General features: G+C 39.2%; 1 protein-coding gene across 7 annotated transcripts in view; it reads left to right on the top strand.

The window, feature by feature from the left end:
- The window catches only part of abi3bpb (ABI family, member 3 (NESH) binding protein b), a 28,403-nt gene extending 20,835 nt beyond the window's left edge, over positions 1–7,568 (top strand). For all 7 annotated transcript variants that reach the window (XM_053492215.1, XM_053492214.1, XM_053492212.1 and 4 more), the window contains 6 exons: positions 231–336; positions 830–909; positions 1,896–1,925; positions 4,425–4,583; positions 5,048–5,170; positions 6,428–7,568. In XM_053492215.1, the coding sequence (XP_053348190.1) occupies positions 231–336; positions 830–909; positions 1,896–1,925; positions 4,425–4,583; positions 5,048–5,170; positions 6,428–6,543 (614 nt within the window). In that variant the 3' untranslated portion in view covers positions 6,544–7,568. The remainder of the gene's footprint in view (positions 1–230; positions 337–829; positions 910–1,895; positions 1,926–4,424; positions 4,584–5,047; positions 5,171–6,427) is intronic.
- Positions 7,569–20,164: the final 12,596 nt, after the last annotated feature.

Here is a 20,164-nt window from a genome sequence, read left to right as displayed (position 1 = left end):
CGGGAAGCCTGGAAAACTAATCCTCAAGACTACATTAAATAACACTAGGAAGTCTGTTATGGACTGACATTTTATCAATCTTCGTTGTGATTCTTTGTTTTGTTTTATTAATTTTTTGGATTTTTATGAGTTGTTGATTGTTTGGATATTTTAACGTTCCAAATTTAAGCACAATGAAGTAGCCTTGACTTACCACCACTAACAAAATGATAATCATGTTTGCTTCATAGAGTATGAAGTCATCTCCACCACTAAAGGACCTGACGGAGAAAAGGTCTCCATCCTAACCACCAACCAAACCCACACAGCTGTGGAGAACCTCAAACCTGAATCCAGGTATATTTATTACATACACACATACACACATTCATACATACATACTGTGTCATAACTAAAAAGGAAAATAATACACTCTGAGCTGTGGAATGACAGAAATGTAGGTTATGGCCAATATCAGGGATAATGAGCCTGAAAACAGCACTGTGATCCAGATGAATTTTGCCTGTGAGAGTATTAAACAAGTCTCCACATAACCTGGGACTTGGTTTGGACTTAGTGGTGTGTGTGTGCGTGTGTGTGTGGATATCATCAGCAAGTCACACATGGAGGATCTATTAAAGAGGCCTCAGCATTTTCAGTGTACATGGATCAAGTATCACAGCTTAGTGGATGGAGAGTTAAAGCAGCACACTGCAGTAAGATTAGACACCATATCCAGTTTAATAAGAGCAGATCAGGTAGACTTATAGTTCAGAAAGAAGTTGGAAGTAAGCAGGGAAGCAGGTTATATTTGCTCATTTATGATGTTTCTGTTCATCTTACCACATAGTTATGAGTTCAAAGTGAAGCCAAAGAATGAACGCGGCGAGGGGCCACCCAGCGAACCAGTGACCTTTAACACAGAGTCTGGTATGTGTATTAAACTACGAAACAATGCAGCACTTACAGTACACCATAAAGGCAAATCAAGCCATAAACGGTCAGAAGAAAAATAAAAAAAAATCCACTTGGATTAGAGACATTTTCTTTTACCAACTAACATTCTCATCCAAGATTCTAAATTTCTATTACCATCACTGACTATATGTTACAGTGTTATCTGTAGATTCGACGGCTTATTACAGGGTTCAAATGTTTGTCACTTTTGGAGTTCAATAAAATGATCTAGGGAATGTAACACATTCCGCAATTCCAGGTTTTAGGCCTTTTTATGGGATTTGTCAGAATGGACCTCAGACCCCATTGCACCCTGTGCCTTATTACGCTTGGCAACTTGTCTCTACCTCCAACCCTTCAAGTTTACTAGCAACAAACCAAAACACCATTTAAAACTACCAAAGGCAACCATGAAAAACCATAGCCCTTGGTTCTCCAAGGAGGACAGGAATGAGAAAAGAGATGGAACAGAATAGAGGAGAGCAGACATATCGGTGCCAGCTACAGACCAAAACAGATATATAAACAAAATGATCTGGTTTCCCTACTGGATAAAAGAAGATGCTGAAAGAGATTACACAAAGACAGGAGCAGACTGTTTTTTTTTTTTTTTTACCTTAAGCTTCTTGCAACTGAATTAGTGTCTTTTAAAGATTTGTAAAAACCCCAGTAGACTTGTCCATGCCAGTGAATCTATCCTCAACTGGGAGATTCAAATATTTGGGGAAAAAACAACACACTGCTTTATGGCAGCTGGAAGGCATTGTAGTTTTATACTTGAGGCACACTGCTCACGTCTGCTTAGCCAACATGGAGCTGGAAGGCTAGTCTCGCTAAATTTCCTATTACCTACACATCATTTTGATGGCTTCCATCACATGGCTGCTTTCAAATGAACTGTTCATTGCAAATATCTCATCTATTTTTCTTCGCTGTGTTTTTTTTTTTATGTTCTGCAGCGGATCCGAGAGTGAGCGAGTACGTTTCAGGTAAGTGTCCCGAGCACAATTTGAGGTGAAGAGAGATTGAGAGACAACAGAGAATGTTAAAGTCTTTGGAAACTTACTTCAAACAAAAACACATTCTTCTTTTAAAACGTGTTTCCAATCCAGGCAAAACATTTGAGAGCATGTGAGAAATGCATTTTGCCCTCTTTTAACCCATTAAAGCCTGACTCTAGAACAGAAAATCAGCATTTTAACATGTTAAAGAACACACTTGACAAAGACCCTTCTGTGGCAATGTAAGGATACAGATTCTGTGACAAAGTTCATGTAAAAAAGACTGATGTTCTATTGTAAGGTTCTAGAATTCTGAGTTGTTGTTTTTTTTAAATGTTCTACTTCTAATGTTTTCCAGTAGGGAATGACTGTAACAGGGTTTTACATAGAACTTTTAGGTCTAGACCTAGACATTTTAGTCTATAATCTATTATTCTGTACAATAAATGCAGCTTTTCTATGTACTGTAGATCCCTTTTGATACTGTAACACTCAATATGTTAACATGCACAATTTAGTGGTGCTACGGTTATAGTTCAGCTAGGTCATTTAATTGAACTACTGATCTTGTCCCATTTTGCAAGCATGGCAGAGGAATCAATTTATTGGCCAAAATACACTCACCTAAAGGATTATTAGGAACACCATACTAATACGGTGTTTGACCCCCTTTCGCCTTCAGAACTGCCTTAATTCTATGTGCATTGATTCAACAAGGTGCTGAAAGCATTCTTTAGAAATGCTGGCCCATATTGATAGGATAGTATCTTGCAGTTGATGGAGATTTGTGGGATGACCATACAGGGCACAAAGCTCCCGTTCCACCACATCCCAAAGATGCTCTATTGGGTTGAGATCTGGTGACTGTGGGGGCCATTTTAGTACAGTGAACTCATTGTCATGTTCAAGAAACCAATTTGAAATTATTCGAGCTTTGTGACATGGTGCATTATCCTGCTGGAAGTAGCCATCAGAGGATGGGTACATGGTGGTCATAAAGGGATGGACATGGTCAGAAACAATGCTCAGGTAGCCTGTGGCATTTGAACGATGCCCAATTGGCACTAAGGGGCCTAAAGTGTGCCAAGAAAACATCCCCCACACCATTACACCACCACCACCAGCCTGCACAGTGGTAACAAGGCATGATGGATCCATGTTCTCATTCTGTTTACGCCAAATTCTGATTCTACCGTTTGAATGTCTCAAAAGAAATCGAGACTCATCAGACCAGGCAACATTTTTCCAGTCTTTAACTGTCCAATTTTGGTGAGCTCGTGCAAATTGTAGCCTCTTTTTCCTATTTGTAGTGGAGATGAGTGGTAACCGGTGGGGTCTTCTGCTGTTGTAGCCCATCTGCCTCAAGGTTGTGCGTGTTGTGGTTTCACAAATGCTTTGCTGCATACGTCAGTTGTAACGAGTGGTTATTTTAGTCAAAGTTGCTCTTCTATCAGCTTGAATCAGTCGGCCCATTCTCCTCTGACCTCTAGCATCAACAAGGCATTTTTCGCCCACAGGACTGCTGCATACTGGATGTTTTTCCCTTTTTCCCTGTCTGGCACCAACAACCATGCCACGCTCAAAATTGCTTAAATCACCTTTCTTTCTCATTCTGACATTCAGTTTGGAGTTCAGGAGATTGTCTTGACCAGGACCACACCCCTAAATGCATTGCAGCAACTGCCATGTGATTGGTTGATTAGATAATTGCATTAATGAGAAATTGAACAGGTGTTTCTACAGTAATAATCCTTTAGGTGAGTGTATGTCCAATTACACTACAATAGGTGGCCTAAAACACAGATCAAACACTCTGCAAACAAATAAGCTAGCGATGAGTAGCATGCCAAGCTGGGAAGAAAATTGAAAAAATTTTAGTGCTATACCTTTTATACATGATGTGCGATTTACTTTTATGGTTATGGTGTTATCCATATGCAGGCAACAGTACCATAGTGTTAGAGACTTCTTCCCTCTTTTCCACATTTTGCTTGACTACCAGGTTAAAACCCATGGTGGGAAATGAAAAGGCACCTACTGTACAGTAGTGAGTGAGTGACAGGTACATGGAGTAGCTCGACTCCCAACCACATTATCAGAGAAGTTCGATTTAGCGCGATTTCTGTCAGACAAACATATTTATACTTATAAAAAAAACTTGGTTTTAGTCAGGCTAACATAATTTGTCAGACTAACACTACATCATGTAAACATACTGACTGTTTTATGCTCCCACATAGAACCTCTATGGGTTTCCCAGTCCTATAACTGAGAATCTTAGAAAAGGAATTAAGTTTTAATTAAGTAAAGACTTTAAGTTCTTGTTTTGTCCTGATAGCCAAGCACTTTGTTGTAGGACTCTAGGTAAAATACTGTAGAGCCTCCCGGCATACCATAACCCCACACCACCCCTTTTTAAAGAGGTAAGCAAAGAATACTTTGGGGTCTATATTGACTGCCTATTTTTTTTTACTGTGCTTGACTCAGGCAAGGATGCTATCTGGACACAGTTCCCATTCAAGACTGATGCTTATTCAGAGTGCAACGGGAAGCAGTATGTTAAGAGAACATGGTATCGCAAGTTTGTCGGCATCCAGCTCTGCAACTCGCTCCGATATAAGATTTACCTGAGCGACTCACTTACCGGTCAGTTCTCCAATAGTAGTTTAAAAGATATTTATACTTTATTAGGCAAGTCCAACACTAAATTAGGGGTGCATAGCTCTCCTCCTGGGGGTCTACTACATGTCAGGGTTTCCAAAAGCTAATTTGATCCAGCTGGCCCATCTGAGTTATTTAAAATATTACGTTATTGTTGGATGTAAATTCTAAAGGGTGATAGATTCTCCAGGAACATGCTTGGAACCAAAATCTGCTGATGGGTCGATCTCCAAGTGCCGGGCTTTAATAGAATTTTGGAAGAATAAAGATAAAAATGAACTCTGGATGAGGGTATACCTTCAGACTGGCTTCAACCCAGTTTCTAAAGAGCTTTGCACCTCGTCAACTGACAGAAAAGATTCTTTATTTTCATATACAATGTCCAATGTATGTACTTTTTTCATAAAAGTTAGGCAAGGTTTAGCTAAAACATCCTAATATGTACTTAGGTAAATTCTACAACATTGGGGACCAGACAGGCCATGGAGAGGACCACTGTCAGTTCGTTGACTCCTTCCTGGATGGAAGGACTGGGACACAACTGCCAGCAGACCAGCTTGAACCTAGACCAGGTACCAACATCTTGCAACAGCATCTAAGTAAAAATGACATCTTAATAACATTAACATTTTAAACCTAATCATTAAACCCAAAAACACTCTCCACGCAAACACCTACTGTATAAGCTACGGGAAAATGCTACCTTAACCTAAATTGCTTTATTTACAACCGAGAGCTTGGTCAGTTAAATTTGTGTGGAATTTTACCACTATTGCCAGTCCTCTGTCTAACCCTGATGCATAGCGACTAACATTGCACTGTTCAAGCTTCGGAGGTACTGTAAGCATAAGTCGGTGCAAAAAATCCAAAAAATTGTAAAATTAAAGGCCAAAGTCAATAATTTTGGGCAAAATCATAAAAGTCAATATTACTCATGTGCATTACAGATGAGTTGGTTAAGGCCAAAATATGCCAAGCCTCTAAAGCTGTGCCCACACAAGAGAAATCTTTCATTTACTGCTTATAATACATGAAGTGATCTCCTTACATGACAAATAAAATTGTAACATAATGGTGATCAGATCGAAAAGCAGTCAGCCCTTGGTGAGCATGGTTTATTAGCTAAACCTTAAAAAAGAAAAGCATCATGTTTTGTTAGCAATGCTTCAACTGCTATAACTGTTGACTTAATGCTGAGGCCTGTTTTCTTTAAGTTTCTGGTGTTGCCTTTGTTCAGTTAGTTCTGCTGCCTATTGCAAATCTGCAGTGCTAATGTCACGGTTCAGTTAGCCATGATCCTATTATTCAGTTAACACAGTGCTGCTGCCTCTATTCAGTTAGTTCTGCTGCCATTGTTTAATTAGTTTTGCTGCCACTGTTCATTTAGTGCTGCTACTGCTGTTCAGTTAGTCTTGCTGCCACTGTTCAGTTAACGTTGCTGCTAATGTTCAGCTAGTTCTGTTGCCATGCTTCAGTAGTTCTGTTGCCACTCTTAATGCTGTTGGTACCGTTCAGTTAGTTCTGCTGCCACTGTTGGATTAGTACTAGACCTATTCAATCAGAGCCATTCTCCACTTAATCTGGCTGCCACTCATATTCCTGCTGCCACTTAGTCCTGTTTCCATGTTTAGTTAGTCCTGCTGCCACTCTTAGCGCTGCTGCCAGTACTCCACACTACTCACAACAAATCGTTTTTTTTAATCCACCCTGCTCACCAGGCTTCTTGTGTGCTCATTGAATCATAACAGTCAGATGACACAATATGCAATTTAGTTATGAAAGGAACATCTCTAGTAATCTCGGCATAAACTTTGTTTTTTCTCTCTCAGGTTTCTTCAGAGCCGTAAGGCAAGAGCCCGTTCACTTCGGCCAAATTGGAGGCAATTCACATATCACTTATGTTGGCTGGTACGAGTGTGGTACACCAATCCCAGGAAAGTGGTAGAACCCCAAAGTATGCCTGAAGTGAAAGAAGTAACTTTTATTGGCTGAGATGGTCACATGCTGGTTATTTTTCACCAATGACTTGGTGGTGTGTGATACCTCAACCTCTGACGTCAAAGTCCAAAACATGTATAAAGATGTACAGTTTTGCAGAGTCAGGGACTTATTAGCAGGTTTGCGTTGTATATGAACGAACCATGCCTCGCTGTCTTATTTATCACTATTACACATCAAGCTAGGGGGGAAAAAAACAACAAAAATAGAATAAGGAACCATAGTAAGCAGTTCATGTAAGTCATAGATGTTTTGAAATACGACTTTGATTTAAATATTGGGAAGCTGGCTCCCTAAAAATATTTTGATATTTTGTGTAATATTATATTAATTATTATTATTGTGTAAAAATTGCGGTGCCTTGTTTCTGAGTGAGAGGGACTGGACGGTCCAATGAGTGAAATATTTTTTCACACTCATTAAATTCATCAACTCATCTATCCATCAACCCATCAATCCATTTATTCATCCATCCGTTGATTCATTCCTTACCTCATTCATTCATTAGCATACATGTTACATTCATCTATCATGTTTTTCTTCCTAAGCCCTGCTATAGTGGGGGCCCCAGACTGTAAAGACCTTACACTTGCAATTTGCACAGCATAAATCTATTTATATGTATATGGAGAGAATATTTTTTCATTAAACCTATAAACAAAAAGGGCTTCTTCAAGTTTTTGAAGCACCAAGTGATGCTTCTTTCAGTACAAAGCCCATCAAATGGGTTTGCAGCCAAAAAAACTGTTGCTCATGGCACGCAGGCACAAGTATGTTTTGTACAGTAAATACTTCTACCCATTCAAAGGTCACTTAAAGTGTATATATATATATTAAAAATTGAGCTGTAAAAGACTGTAAGATTGCATTGTTGATTTGAAACAATGTTCTAATGTATTATTTTTCAGTAAAAAGAAAACCACAGAACATTTGGTTTCCCCTTTTTTTATAATAAAAACAACTCTTTGATGATTGTTTCTTTTTCATTGGCTCTTTGTACTGCGCACATTTTGAAAGATTGCTAGAAGGATAACAGTTAAAGCCCAGGCCTCTCGAGGAATTCCAGCCTTCACCTCCTATCCAGAAGCACTGGAGCCTGCCAGTTAGGAACGTCACCCGAAATGCACACATTACTGCACTTTTTCCAGCCCTAGAAAGAGAGAGAGAGAGAGATGGGGGAGGTAGTGCCAAACCAACCAGACCAAAGACAAGGATGTTCTCAGAGAAAAACACATAGCCAGATTTTTTTTTTTTTTAAGCTTTAGGAAAACCTGTTTAAAAGCTGTTCAAAAACCCATCAGTTCAACTTCATAAGCTTTCCCACTTAATGTTACAGGCACATCACAGTCACAAACATCGTATTAACATGAAACTAAGAACCCCAGACACAAGCACTAGTGTGGCTTTTGGTAGCTGCTAGGGTACGTCTTTATGCATGATGCGATTGTGGGGTTCAAAGAGTGCACTGGAATTTTTATACCAAACAAAATGTTTAGTGAATAAAGAGTTTCAGACAAGATTTAGATGTCTGATTGAATAATACATGAGTTCTACACATATTATCACACAGGTTCCTGATGATGTGAGGATGGTACATGAAAAAACAAATCTGTATTTTTAAAGTACTGCTGAAAAACAAATCTACGTGATTTATAATGACAGCACGGAGATGTTTCTCACCTGACTAGACATTTATTTATTATGCATTTCTCCACCTAATTGTTGGTGTGCTTTTCTACAGTAAGTCTGTCTATGTTCACACACACATGCTCACGTGCGCGCGCACACACACACACACACACTTGCTTGTTTTGGCATCCAGTGACCACGAGCTCTTGAATAATCTATTATAAAATCAGACGCGATGAAAGCTGCCTGTGTTTACTGAATGGAAAACCAGCTGGTGTGTGTGTGTGTGTGTGTGTGTGTATGTGTGGGTGTGTGTCTGAAAGACTGGGCCTGTGTTGTGTGGTTTGTTTCTCTTACTAATGAGTTTGTGCATGTGATGTAGAAGCCACAAAACTTGCAGACGTAATTTACTAGACGTTTCGACCAATATTCATGGTTCTGTCTTCTGTACTGTATGTGGGCCTCACAAATATGGATTTAAGGCTAGTCAGTCTGATTTCAGCAGTCTGTAAAGAATATTATTCATCCCACTCCACCAGATCCCTTAAAAATCGTGTGTGTTTTAGGACCACCAGTGGACCATCCGTCTCCCATCACACATACTTATTTACATATTTGTAGTGGTGGACTAAGAACAAATCATGTATTTAATTAAAAGTAATGGTATCCCTTCCATTTACTTTTTCCGTCTAAAACTCCAACAGTACTCACTACAAAATTACTGAGCTTATATTAGCTCACAGTTGCCTTTAAGTCATAATTTAAAAAAATATACTGTATATCTGTGTGTTTGCTTTTAGTCTATGAACATGCTGTTTTTCCCCAGTGTCTGCAATCATCTCCGCTTCTGATTTCAAACACCTGCTACATAATTAAGCCTCACACAGACAAAAGGCAATTCATGTAATTATGCATAATAGTCAGGAGGGGGCGATATTACCTATTCAAATACTACTGTCGTTTCCTGACGCAAAGGCAATACATTTAGGCATTTGGCGGACGTTCTTATCCAGAGCGACTTACATTTTTATCTCATTATACATCTGAGCAGTTGAGGGTTAAGGGCCTTGCTCAAGGGCCCAACAGTGGCAACTTGGTGGTTGTGGGGTTTGAACCTGGGATCTTCCGAACCGCAGTCCAATGCCTTAACCACTGAGCTACCCCTGGCTACACATGGCTATTTATGTACAGTAAGTAAATTTACTTAGTTACCTTTCATCTCTGATTTCATCTCATTTGCTTTTTTATTCTAATCTAGTATTTTTGTGGGAAATGATAATGCCAACATTGACTTATGCATAGATTGTTATGCAAACTGCGTAATCTAGGTGTAAGTGGGTGTCGCCATTATTCTTTCCGACAAAAGTCCTTCAAGTTATTCAGAAAAGAAGTCTGACATTATTTCATCTTGTTTGTTATACACAAGCTTCACCACCAAACCTCGTGACCCTAAATGGTTAATAAATAAGGCAAATCAGAGGACTGCAAAGCAGCAAAACACTCGCAGTAATTTATTTTTATTAAACCAGATGCTACATGTGCACTAATTCTGAATCTGCGCGTCTAAATGCCATACCCTGCTCATCATTGTAGCTTTGTAAACAAGCTGGAAGTGAGATTAGCCACAAAACCACACGTTTATTTGATTCCCCTGCTTTCTCTACAGATCATGATGATCATGATGCACCTAGATACAATGCTTTCTTCACAAACCACAACCTGTCCAGAACTAGTGTTAACCAGTGAGTTCTGTTGCCATGGAGATACCACTATTCATCATTATGTAGCTTGATATGCCCATCCACTTCTCATACAGTAGCTTTATATTACAAACTGCCTGCCAAAATACACACACACACACACACACAAACCAAAAAAAAAAATCCTACTAAACTTAGGTTAAGAACTGTAAACGCGTTATAAGTATTTGGAGGGATAGTGACAACCCATCACCTTTGGGGAAGAACTTTTGTTGGAAAAACATCCTGAATGAGAGTGATGGGAGATCAATTATATGCTTAGTGAAATTTAAAGAAGTAGAAATTACAGCAATGTTTAACAGTAAAAGGAAAGACATTTTCACACACATAATGCGAGAAGAACTCAAGGGATCGAGGCTAAACAGTTGTGCAGCCTTAAGAAAACCACTTATCAGTGAGGCATCAATTTGGAAAGAAGGATTGGAAAAAGGTCACATGGTCTGATGAGTCCACATTTGCTCTGTTCCAGACTGATGGGTTGTCATCATGCCTCATGCCTACCATAAAAGCCTGTGGGTGCAGTGTTATGATCAGGGGTTGAAAGAGAAGGTCCAAAAAATGAGATCAGCCAACGACAGCTTTTTCCATCTGTGGATTTTTTTTCTTCCCTGAAGGTACAGCCATGTTCCAAAATGACAATGCCGGGATTCATCAGGATCAAATTGTGAAAGAGTGGTTCAGGGAGCATGAAACATTATTTTGACACATGGATTCAATCTTTGGGATGTGCTGGAGAAGACGTTACGCAGCGGTCCGGCTCTTCCAGCATCAATGCAAGATCTTAAAGAGAAATGAATGTGACATTGCATGGGTTTATCGCAGCAATATCACAGCCATTATCAGGTAGAGGTAAGTCCAATGAAATATTAACATGTGTGACTTGTTTAGCAGGACAGTGTAGGTCTTCTCTATCACTTGTGAATGCTTAATTAATGACAGATATTAAGAAACAGGAACTGTTAACACCTAAAACTGGGCTTTCAGAGGCTTTCAAATCCAGCTGTTTGAAGATTTTGCAAAAAAAAAAAAACATTTTTAACAAAAAAGTTAAGCACTAGTTAGGTCGAAAAAATGTGAAATAGCAAGCATTATATATATTAAGTGAGCTTGTGCTAAACGCTTCTCAGTAGTTCCAATTTGAGATTTTTCCAGCTTTTCCTTGCTTGGGCTATCCCATTCTCCTAAGGATTTACGATAGGGGATTCCTCTGGAATGTTCCATCTTCCTCATTCAACCCGAAGCAGCCAAAGCAACATGACAACAAGACTGAAAGAGACCTGAAGAAACCTTAGATTTCCAAAACAGAGCCTCTCTGGGATGTAATCAAAAACAGTGGTTCTCTATTCAGCAACACACACACATTTCTATTTTGGACCTAACATTTTTCCAGCAGACAGGCCAAAACATGTGGTCCAATAGGTCATTAATCATGAAGGAAAGAGATAGCAAAAAAATGCAAAATCAATAAGAAAAAGAATGAGGGAAAAGATTGTCATGACAATTTTTGCATTAGCGTTTGTTGACCCCCACCCCCTACCAGGACGGCAAACAGTTTCAAGATGAAAGAAAAGTGTTTCCCTATCTATTTTGTAAGACATGCTTCGATTTTAATGAAAAATGTCAATCTAAAATGCTAATTACATTAGCCATGTTCTCTGGCTTAGAAAGGTAACATTGCCCAAACTTACACAACACAGAAATCTTCTTTAATGAGAAATGACTTGGTCCAGTGACCCCAAGAAAGTCAGGAACTGAATGCAAGCCAAAGCTGGATCAAATAATCAACATTTGGCAAGCGTCAAGGTTCCGAAATACCACTGAGTTTCTAGCACACACACACTAGCTTGACCAAAGCGACGTGCCTTTCAAACCAGCAGAACCTAAACTAACCATTTTAAAAAAGATGAAGATCCAAAGTTAAAAGAGATTTCATCTGGTGTTTAAAGTAAACCAATTTCCAGGAGCAGGACTCAGGGTGGTGAAACAAATAAAGACTTTTACAGACATGGGAGCAAAAGTTCAACAAGCAGATTCTTGCAAGTTCACTGATAATCTTTTAAATCATCATCATCATCATCAACAACAACAAAATCCATCACCTAAATTAGAGTTCTGAAAGATCCTATAGGGTCGTTTGGCAAGCTTCCACATGTGTTTTGGGGCAACCATTTTCCTTTAAAGATTCTATTGAGGGACAAGCATTCCTCCTTGGTGTTAAATTCGTATCTGGCTCAGTTAGGTGTTTTTGCACAGCACTCCTAATGAGAAAAACTGTCACTGGCAACAACTGAGGCATGTTAAAATGGAATGTATACACTGGAATAAGTCTGTGCTGATATTTGGGCTCGGTATATCAGGCTCAAGTCAAAATACCCTGTTCTTTTATATACCAAGAATGTCTGTCTGTTCACCAATCTGGTTTGCTTTTGATGAAGTGAACAGGACGTCTTCAATCTGGGTTTAATAACATGAGGTTTCATGTTCTTGTCATTTAAGATAAACATGTAAATGAATGAAAACAAAGCCAGCCTGAGTCCTTGTTGAAAGTCCATATTCATGGGAAGCAATTTCAGAGATGCCTCCTGGCTCTGGGCTGCTTTGCTTTCATTTACCCTCTGCTACAAAAACACAAAAAGAAAAAAAAGGGGGGAAAAAATCTCATGTATTTGGATGCCTAAAGTCTGGAATTACTCAGATGAGGTTTCGTGTAACACCGCTCAAATAACCATCATATGTGTGTGGAAGCTTGATAGAACAAAGGAATAAAAGTTTATTATCTAAAACGGAGTGTCCTGGTAGCAAAGCAAAAGAAAGAACGAAAGAAATGGCATAAAATGAAAACAACAGAATGCACGAAGGAAGTCACACAATCGCTGTTTGTAAGAATGTTCCTTTGTAGGAGTACTGTACTTCCCACTCGCTTGATCAACACTGTCACCATTCTGTTTAATTTCTTGCGATCTACAGCACCCTTTTTTTTTAGAGCTCTGTATTAGATAGTCTCCACATGCTTTGTAATGGCAGTAGATGGATTGGTGACTCTAATGTAAATGTGTGTGCACAAAGGTGACCTGATTTACCATCCACAAGGTATTTATATTGTTCCTGTGATAGTCTAACTCACCACTCATTGTCTATACCACTTTATTCTGGGGGTGAGGATCAAAGGGGAGTGGTGTGCTAATAAGCCTAATCTGCATGTTTTTGGACTATGGGAGGAAACCCATTAACTTTGGGGAGAACATGAAAGCATGTCTACCTTACCCACTTACTCATTCACTCATCATCTGGACCTGGAGCCTATCTCAGAAGGCTTAGGGCACAAGGCGGGGTAAACCCTGGACAAAGTGTCAATCCAGCGCAGGGCAGACATAAATACATACATACACACACTCACACACTCATTCACACACTCCAGAAAATTTGGGAATACCAATTAGCCTAACCTACATGTCTTTGGACTGTGGGAAGAAACCAGAGTACCAGGAGGAAACCCACCAAGCACAGGGAAAATATGCAAACTCCATGCACACAGAGATGGGAATCGAGTCTGGCAGAGAATCAAACCCAGACCCTGGAGGTGCAAGGCAACAGTGCTAACCAGTACACCACCGTGCTGCCAGATAGTCTATCTGACCAGGATAAAGTATTTATAAAAGAATTTATTCTTGTGTTCTGTCTAAACCAGTACAGTTTGCCCAATCTAAAAAAAAAAAAAAGTTTTCTTACCACTGTTTACGAGCTCTTATAGCTAAATGAGATGTACTGATAATCTTGCTTTATACACTGACTGGCTCAAAAAAAAGAAAGTTAAATAAAAAAAACTTTTTTTAAATTAAATTAATGAAGATAACTTAATGCTTGGTGAAGTTGCATGACGAAAAATGTTTAATAGTAAACATAAGAGCATTTCCACAAACACAACTTATACAGTAGGATTGGACCTAAACAACTGTCTTTCCATAAGAAAGCTACTTATCAGGAAAAAAGTAAGAAGGGCATGAAATGATGCACCCATCAAGAAAATGAAGTCAGCTGATGACCTGAATGTACTGAATGACCAGGTTATCACATCTTTTTTCTTCCTTAATGGCACGACAATATTCCAGGAGTGTAAAGGAGTAGTTTTAGGAGAATTAAGAGCATTTTTACACAATAAATTGCCCACACATTGCATGCCATAATCAGATAAAGGTGGTCATACAGAGTTAGATTTTTTTTAACCAAGCAGTGTATGATTAGGAAAAACTTCATCCAAGCCATATCAATAAAAGATTGTGTAATTATTTTTCAATTACGACCATTTCCATCTTCTCCGACCTGCTTTTCCAATTACTAAATCCTTATCCAAGACTGGAGTAAGGTTGGCAATCACAGGAGTAGATCAGTGGCTGAACATTAAAACAGCCAAATTCCAGGGTGAGCGAATCCTCCGGGTCAGTCCTGATGCAATCTTAAGACTTGCTTTAAAGCTGGCTGGCATGCTGGCTAGATCTCAGATCATCACAACAGCTGGGATACAGTACATACTGTATACTTTTAATAATAGCTTGCCATACATACAAGTAGGGCTAGGGTTGTTTCTGTAGTGTTTTGATGAGCGACAGTTAGGGTTTCAGAAAGATTAGAGAGATTAGCAAATGCAAATCTGCCTTCTATTACCACAGCCGTGGTAGTATATCAAGTATATCAAATATCTGGCTTTGTTGTTTGCTTTAGCTAAAATCCTATCACTGTTCCAGTCCTTCTTTAGTGAGGTCTTCCGTGACTGGCCCTGGAAGACCAGAGACACTGGCAGGGAGTGGGTTGCCATTTCTTCACAACAGTCACAGATCACTGAAAAGTAGAGAACATCCAGAGAAGCTAGTGTCTCACTTTTCACCAAGCCAGATGAACCATGTTTTTTATTTACTCCAGGACTAAATAATGAAAAAAAAACAAGGCGAATGAGTTAGAATTCCAGACCAAATACAAGCTCTTTATCCAATTGTCTGCTTACTTAAATTCCTGCCCCTTATGACCCTGTAACATCCCTATCAGACTTCTCAGCTGTGTTCCAGATGTACCTAAGCCTCCAGTTGAAAAAAATCCAATCCTCACTAACCATTGGGGGCTTGCTCCTGTAAAAATTGCCAACTTCTTCTTTGTCTTTCAGCTGTTCCCTTTCAGGGGTCGCCACAGCAATCATCTGCCTCCATCTAACTCTATCCTCTGCATCCTCTTCTTTCACACCAACTAACTTCATGTCCTCTCTTACTGCATCCATAAATCTCCTCTTTGGTCTTCCTCTAGACCTCCTGCCTGGCAGTTCCAACCTCAGCATCCTTCTACCGATATATTCACAATCTCTCCTCTGAACATGTCCAAACCACCTCAATCTGGCCTCTCTGACTTTATCTCCAAAACATCTAACATGGGTTGTCCCTTTGATAAACTCATTCTTGATCCTATCCATCCTTGTCACTCCCAAGGAGAACCTCAACATCTTCAGCTCTGCTACCTCCTACTCTGTCTCCGGTCTTTTCTTCAGCGCCACTGTCTCTAAGCTGTAGAGCATCGCTGGTCTCACCACTGTCCTGTACACCTTTCCTTTGTATCAGAATCACAATTGAAAAATTGTAGGCACTGCTTCTTATAAGAAAAAAAAATACAGACAGATTACATAACAGTGAAGAGTCTAGCAGCTAGTTATACTTAATTACAGTATATGTGATAAGAGGTTAATGCATGCTAAATTTATGAAATCAAGTATAATATCACATAATTTACTAAAATAGTTATAAGTTATTTTGCGTAATTAGATATGGAGATATTCTGTAGATGGATTAGGTCTGGAAGCAAGTTTGGGGCAGAAGAATATTCCTAATAAGACCTTTTTTTGCTTGCCTTTGTGTAGGTCTAATACAGTAAGTCCTAGCTACAGAGTTTCATTTAAAATAAAAATTACTACCATAAGCAGCTGAGTCCACTCTCCAGTGGCATGATGGGAAACCAATGATGCAGAGGATCTCTCAAAATTTGAACTTTAATATGTTCAATAGTTATTTTTTTAAACTATTAAAAACATCATACTGTTCTAAGGAGAAGCAGATGGCGAATGCTGGATGGACTTTGGAAGCATGTCTAGATCCAACACATTTTCAAATACAATGAAGATATATTTGCGTAAGCAGGTCTGCAGGGTCCCTTTATGAGTCCAGCCTCAACAATGTGTCGAATGAAGCACGAGCTGATACAGTAAGGATTCTGGCCAATTCAATGCAGGACTCCCAAGGAGAAGCTGGAAGCTGAGCTGTACTCTACTGACCATTAATCACAGAGAAAAATCATAAAATTAGACTAAAATAAAAAAAAAGTCTAATTGACATAGAAAAAGCTCTCCTACACTGCAAACTGCATGTCTCTGAGATTTCTCTGGTCATTTGACATGACAGTGATCGGTTCCTTCTCAAGAGGATTCTTGGATTGTTTTGTCAAATGTTGCATATTTCAGGATTATGGGTTTCTGCTATAGCAGTCCTAAAGTGAGTTCAGTACTGCATACAATCAATGCTGTTGTGTAGAACTAAAAACTCGCTCACTCACTCATTTTCCTGTTCAGGGTTGCGGGGGATAGAAACCTGAAGTACGCTGGGCACTAGGCAGTGAACACCCTGGACTGAGTGCCATCACAGGGTCAAGTGTTCTCAGAAACAATCCAGGGCGATGTGAAAGGGCTCTTGGTGACACCAATCTGCATGTTTTTGGCACTCATTCAAACACTATGGGCAGTTTGGGAATGCCAATTAGTCCAATCTGCATGTCTTTGGACTGTGGAGGAAACACTCAACCCAGTAGGTGCGAGCCCACAGTGCTACCACTAGCACTAACTAATAATGTGTCTATAAAGAAACCATGAAGAAAAACATACCGTCAACTGGTTCTATTTAAAAGGAAAAGTTTTTGATTTAAGTATTTGATGAATAGCCCTTTAAAAGTGGGTGAGTAAACCTAATGTAGTATTTACTTAAATGTTTGATTGTTGCTGTGTTTTTTTTTTCTTTCCCTTGTGTTAGAGTGGAGTAGTAGTAAAAAAAAAAAAAGAAAGGGACAGAAAGGTAAATACAGTAAAGCAAACACACACACACAAAATAGAGGAACTTTTAACAACTTAATAATTTATGTTCACTTGGTTTGCTGGCAAATGACTGTGAAATTACTGGGTTAGCAATCAAGAAGATCACATGTGCAACTTGTAGTGAGTAAAAAAAACACAAACACAAGAACTGCAATGCGAATGCAAGCACCGCTTGTATTCCACACAATCCAGAAATCATCGAGGCTAGTCCGTGATCGTAATGCCCAACAGAGGGAGTAGAATATAAAGAAAACTAGATTTAGGCAAACTGACGGGATACCAATGCACAGTAACTTTGTAATTTGTAAGTGTAACATAAAGGCTAAAGTATACCGTATGTAACACAGAACTGGTAAACACAAGCAGGTAACAAAGCACTGTGAGGATGAGGATCCAGACAGGACCGAAAGCAAATCCAAAAGCATATAGTAGTCGTTGCTATGGAAACCACAACATGCAACTGTAAAAGGTAATATGATAATAATGATATACTGTGAATGAACCCAGGAACAGCAACAGGTTTGAGTTAATGTTAGGGTTAATTAAAATAAAAGATTCTAATATGAGGTGTTTTGTCCTTTTTTATGCACACCTTTTCCTTTCATACCACCCTCTCAGTTTTTCTCAAGGTTACGTCCACGGGGAGTGCAGACCTGACTCCAGCTTCACTCCAGGGGAGATCTGGAGCTTTCAATTAAACATCCTACATCTGGAGAACAGCTTGCTCTCTCTCTCTCTCTCTCTCTCTCTCTCTCTCACACACACACACACACACACACACACACACACACACACACACAAGACACAGCAGGTGCCCCAGGGTTTGATGACCTGCTCCAAGTTCACAGGACTTTATATAAGCATACTTGAGAGTAATGAACAGCTACAAAGCCTTGTTCTAGAACATTGGGACCTGAACCATTTCACACCATGTACATGTACAAGTGAAAAAGTGTGTGTGTGTGTGTGTGTGTGTGTGTGTGTGTGTGTGTGTGTGTGTGTGTGTGTATTCATGATCAGTGGTGGGTCATCCATAAGAGGAGGAGACACAGAACCCCACTCTGTGTAGCAGGCATTTAACAAATGTCAGATCCTTATTTATACTTGCATTAAGTGGTTCACCTTATAACATGTTAAGTAATTGTTGTTCAAAGTGTTTCTTGAGCACTTTGGGGTTCAAAGTTAATTGTGCTTCGTGGTCAAAAATGAGAAGGGCAACAAGTGCTCATAGAGGTCAATTAAAAGGTTGGCAAATTTGACTTGAACCATACAGTACATACACATACAATGGGTGTTCGAAATGGGACTAAGCATTCCCTTAAAGGAAATTTTTTTCCAAACAATATGTCTGACAGATGATAAAGTACGACTAACATATTTTCCACTAGACTAAATGTTTCGCCATGGCGTTCAGTTTGAGACACTGAACCAAGCAAGAAAGCCTTTGAGGTTAATGACACAAACACCAGCCTCTTAAAGAGGTCCTCTACGGCAAACCCCGAGGGAAAAAATGCCTCTGCACACGCGAAGTGCGCATGCGCCTTGCCACTTCGCGAGTTTTAAGTTCAGTTTTGATGAAGGGTGGAGAATAAACAGTTAAAAAGGATTTCGTTTGCTCACGTTTTTATTGTTTTTATATATTACAAAGTGTTTAAGCGAACCTGGCATGAATGCTTGGTCACATTAACAAGAGTGTGGTAACGTTAATTGTAAGATGGCGGGCAAGTTGTTCCTGACGTAGAACGTGGGAGGGCATTATGCAAATATGTTACGGAGTGACGTCTATCCGTAACAGAGTAAAAATAACGATTACACACAGGCGTGATGAGTATCCCATAAGGATGACAAATATGTTTTGTGCGTGGAGATGAACGGCGTGTCGACAGCCCACGATCCTGGATCCTAACGACTCGTTTAGGCGAATGTGACCCGATTCTTTTTTTTTAAAAGACAAAAACTCCATTTATCGTGCAGCGTCACAGATAGTGCAGATAGTTTATGTTCACATACAGCTACATGACACACTGCATAAAAGAAAATATTTGAAAAAGCATAATAAGACCTCTTTAAAGTGGCTATGGCACAGTGCGTGCCCTTTTCTCCAAGCATACATACCGCTCAAGAAAGCCTTGAAGTTGTGTGATTGTGGCAAGCTTGTTGTGTGATAATTGGGCAAGCACTGGTGTAACAGGAAAGAACTTACGCAAAATAATGACTGCGTAAATGTGAAATAATATCAATTCATCATAATAACACCTAGTGAAAGGAGAAAGATGACCGGGGCTTGTGGGTAATAACACTGTACTGATAGGAGTTCTGCTTCTCAAGCCAAACAGGAAACCGAAGATTCAGCCGGGCTCCAAAACAAATTCTCCATCGATCGATGCGGAAAAGGTTTTCGCCTCATTAAAGGGCTTGATTTTCCAATAACAGTATGTCATGAAATATTTTATTTCTTTTAGCTTCCAGAGCAATTTGCCAACAATTATGTCTGTTTTATGTATGTCTTTTATTATTCAAGAATGAGTCTTTATATTGTTGTTATAATTATTGTTGAAGAAGCTAATTCCTGTTCTCACTTAGTGTATATCATAGCAAAACATTTGTTCTTTCACCTGTGCTTCCTTTTTTCTTTTTCTTAAAGGAAGTTAACAGAAAACTTACAGCCAAAAAGCACAAACTTCTCTGTCTTTAACATGATGGAAATCTTTAGTGTTACAAAAATGCTAGCACTGGAGACTCCTTCCATCCCAGTTAATGAGTTGCTACTATGGAAACAATATTGTGTTAAATTAATATTAATATTTATATTTATATCAAATGCCTCCTATATGAAAAATCAGCATTATTGTGGTATGAATAAATTTTTTGGGTAATGGGCGTATTCGGGCCATTTGTACAGTCGTAACAGCCTTTTTTTTCACTCCTCGACCAAAATCTAACGTGATTGGTGAGCTAAGGACTCATACCTCATGACTAAACTGACTCTAAGTTAACGTATTCTGTAACAGGTAAGAGATTCAAACAGGCAGATGTCATAAAGTCTGTTGATATTAACCAGA

Source organism: Clarias gariepinus, chromosome 3, assembly GCF_024256425.1.
Source record: "Clarias gariepinus isolate MV-2021 ecotype Netherlands chromosome 3, CGAR_prim_01v2, whole genome shotgun sequence".
NCBI classification, from domain to species: domain Eukaryota; kingdom Metazoa; phylum Chordata; class Actinopteri; order Siluriformes; family Clariidae; genus Clarias; species Clarias gariepinus.
Note: the sequence above shows the minus strand (reverse complement) of the source record. Positions and strands in the feature narration are given on the sequence as shown.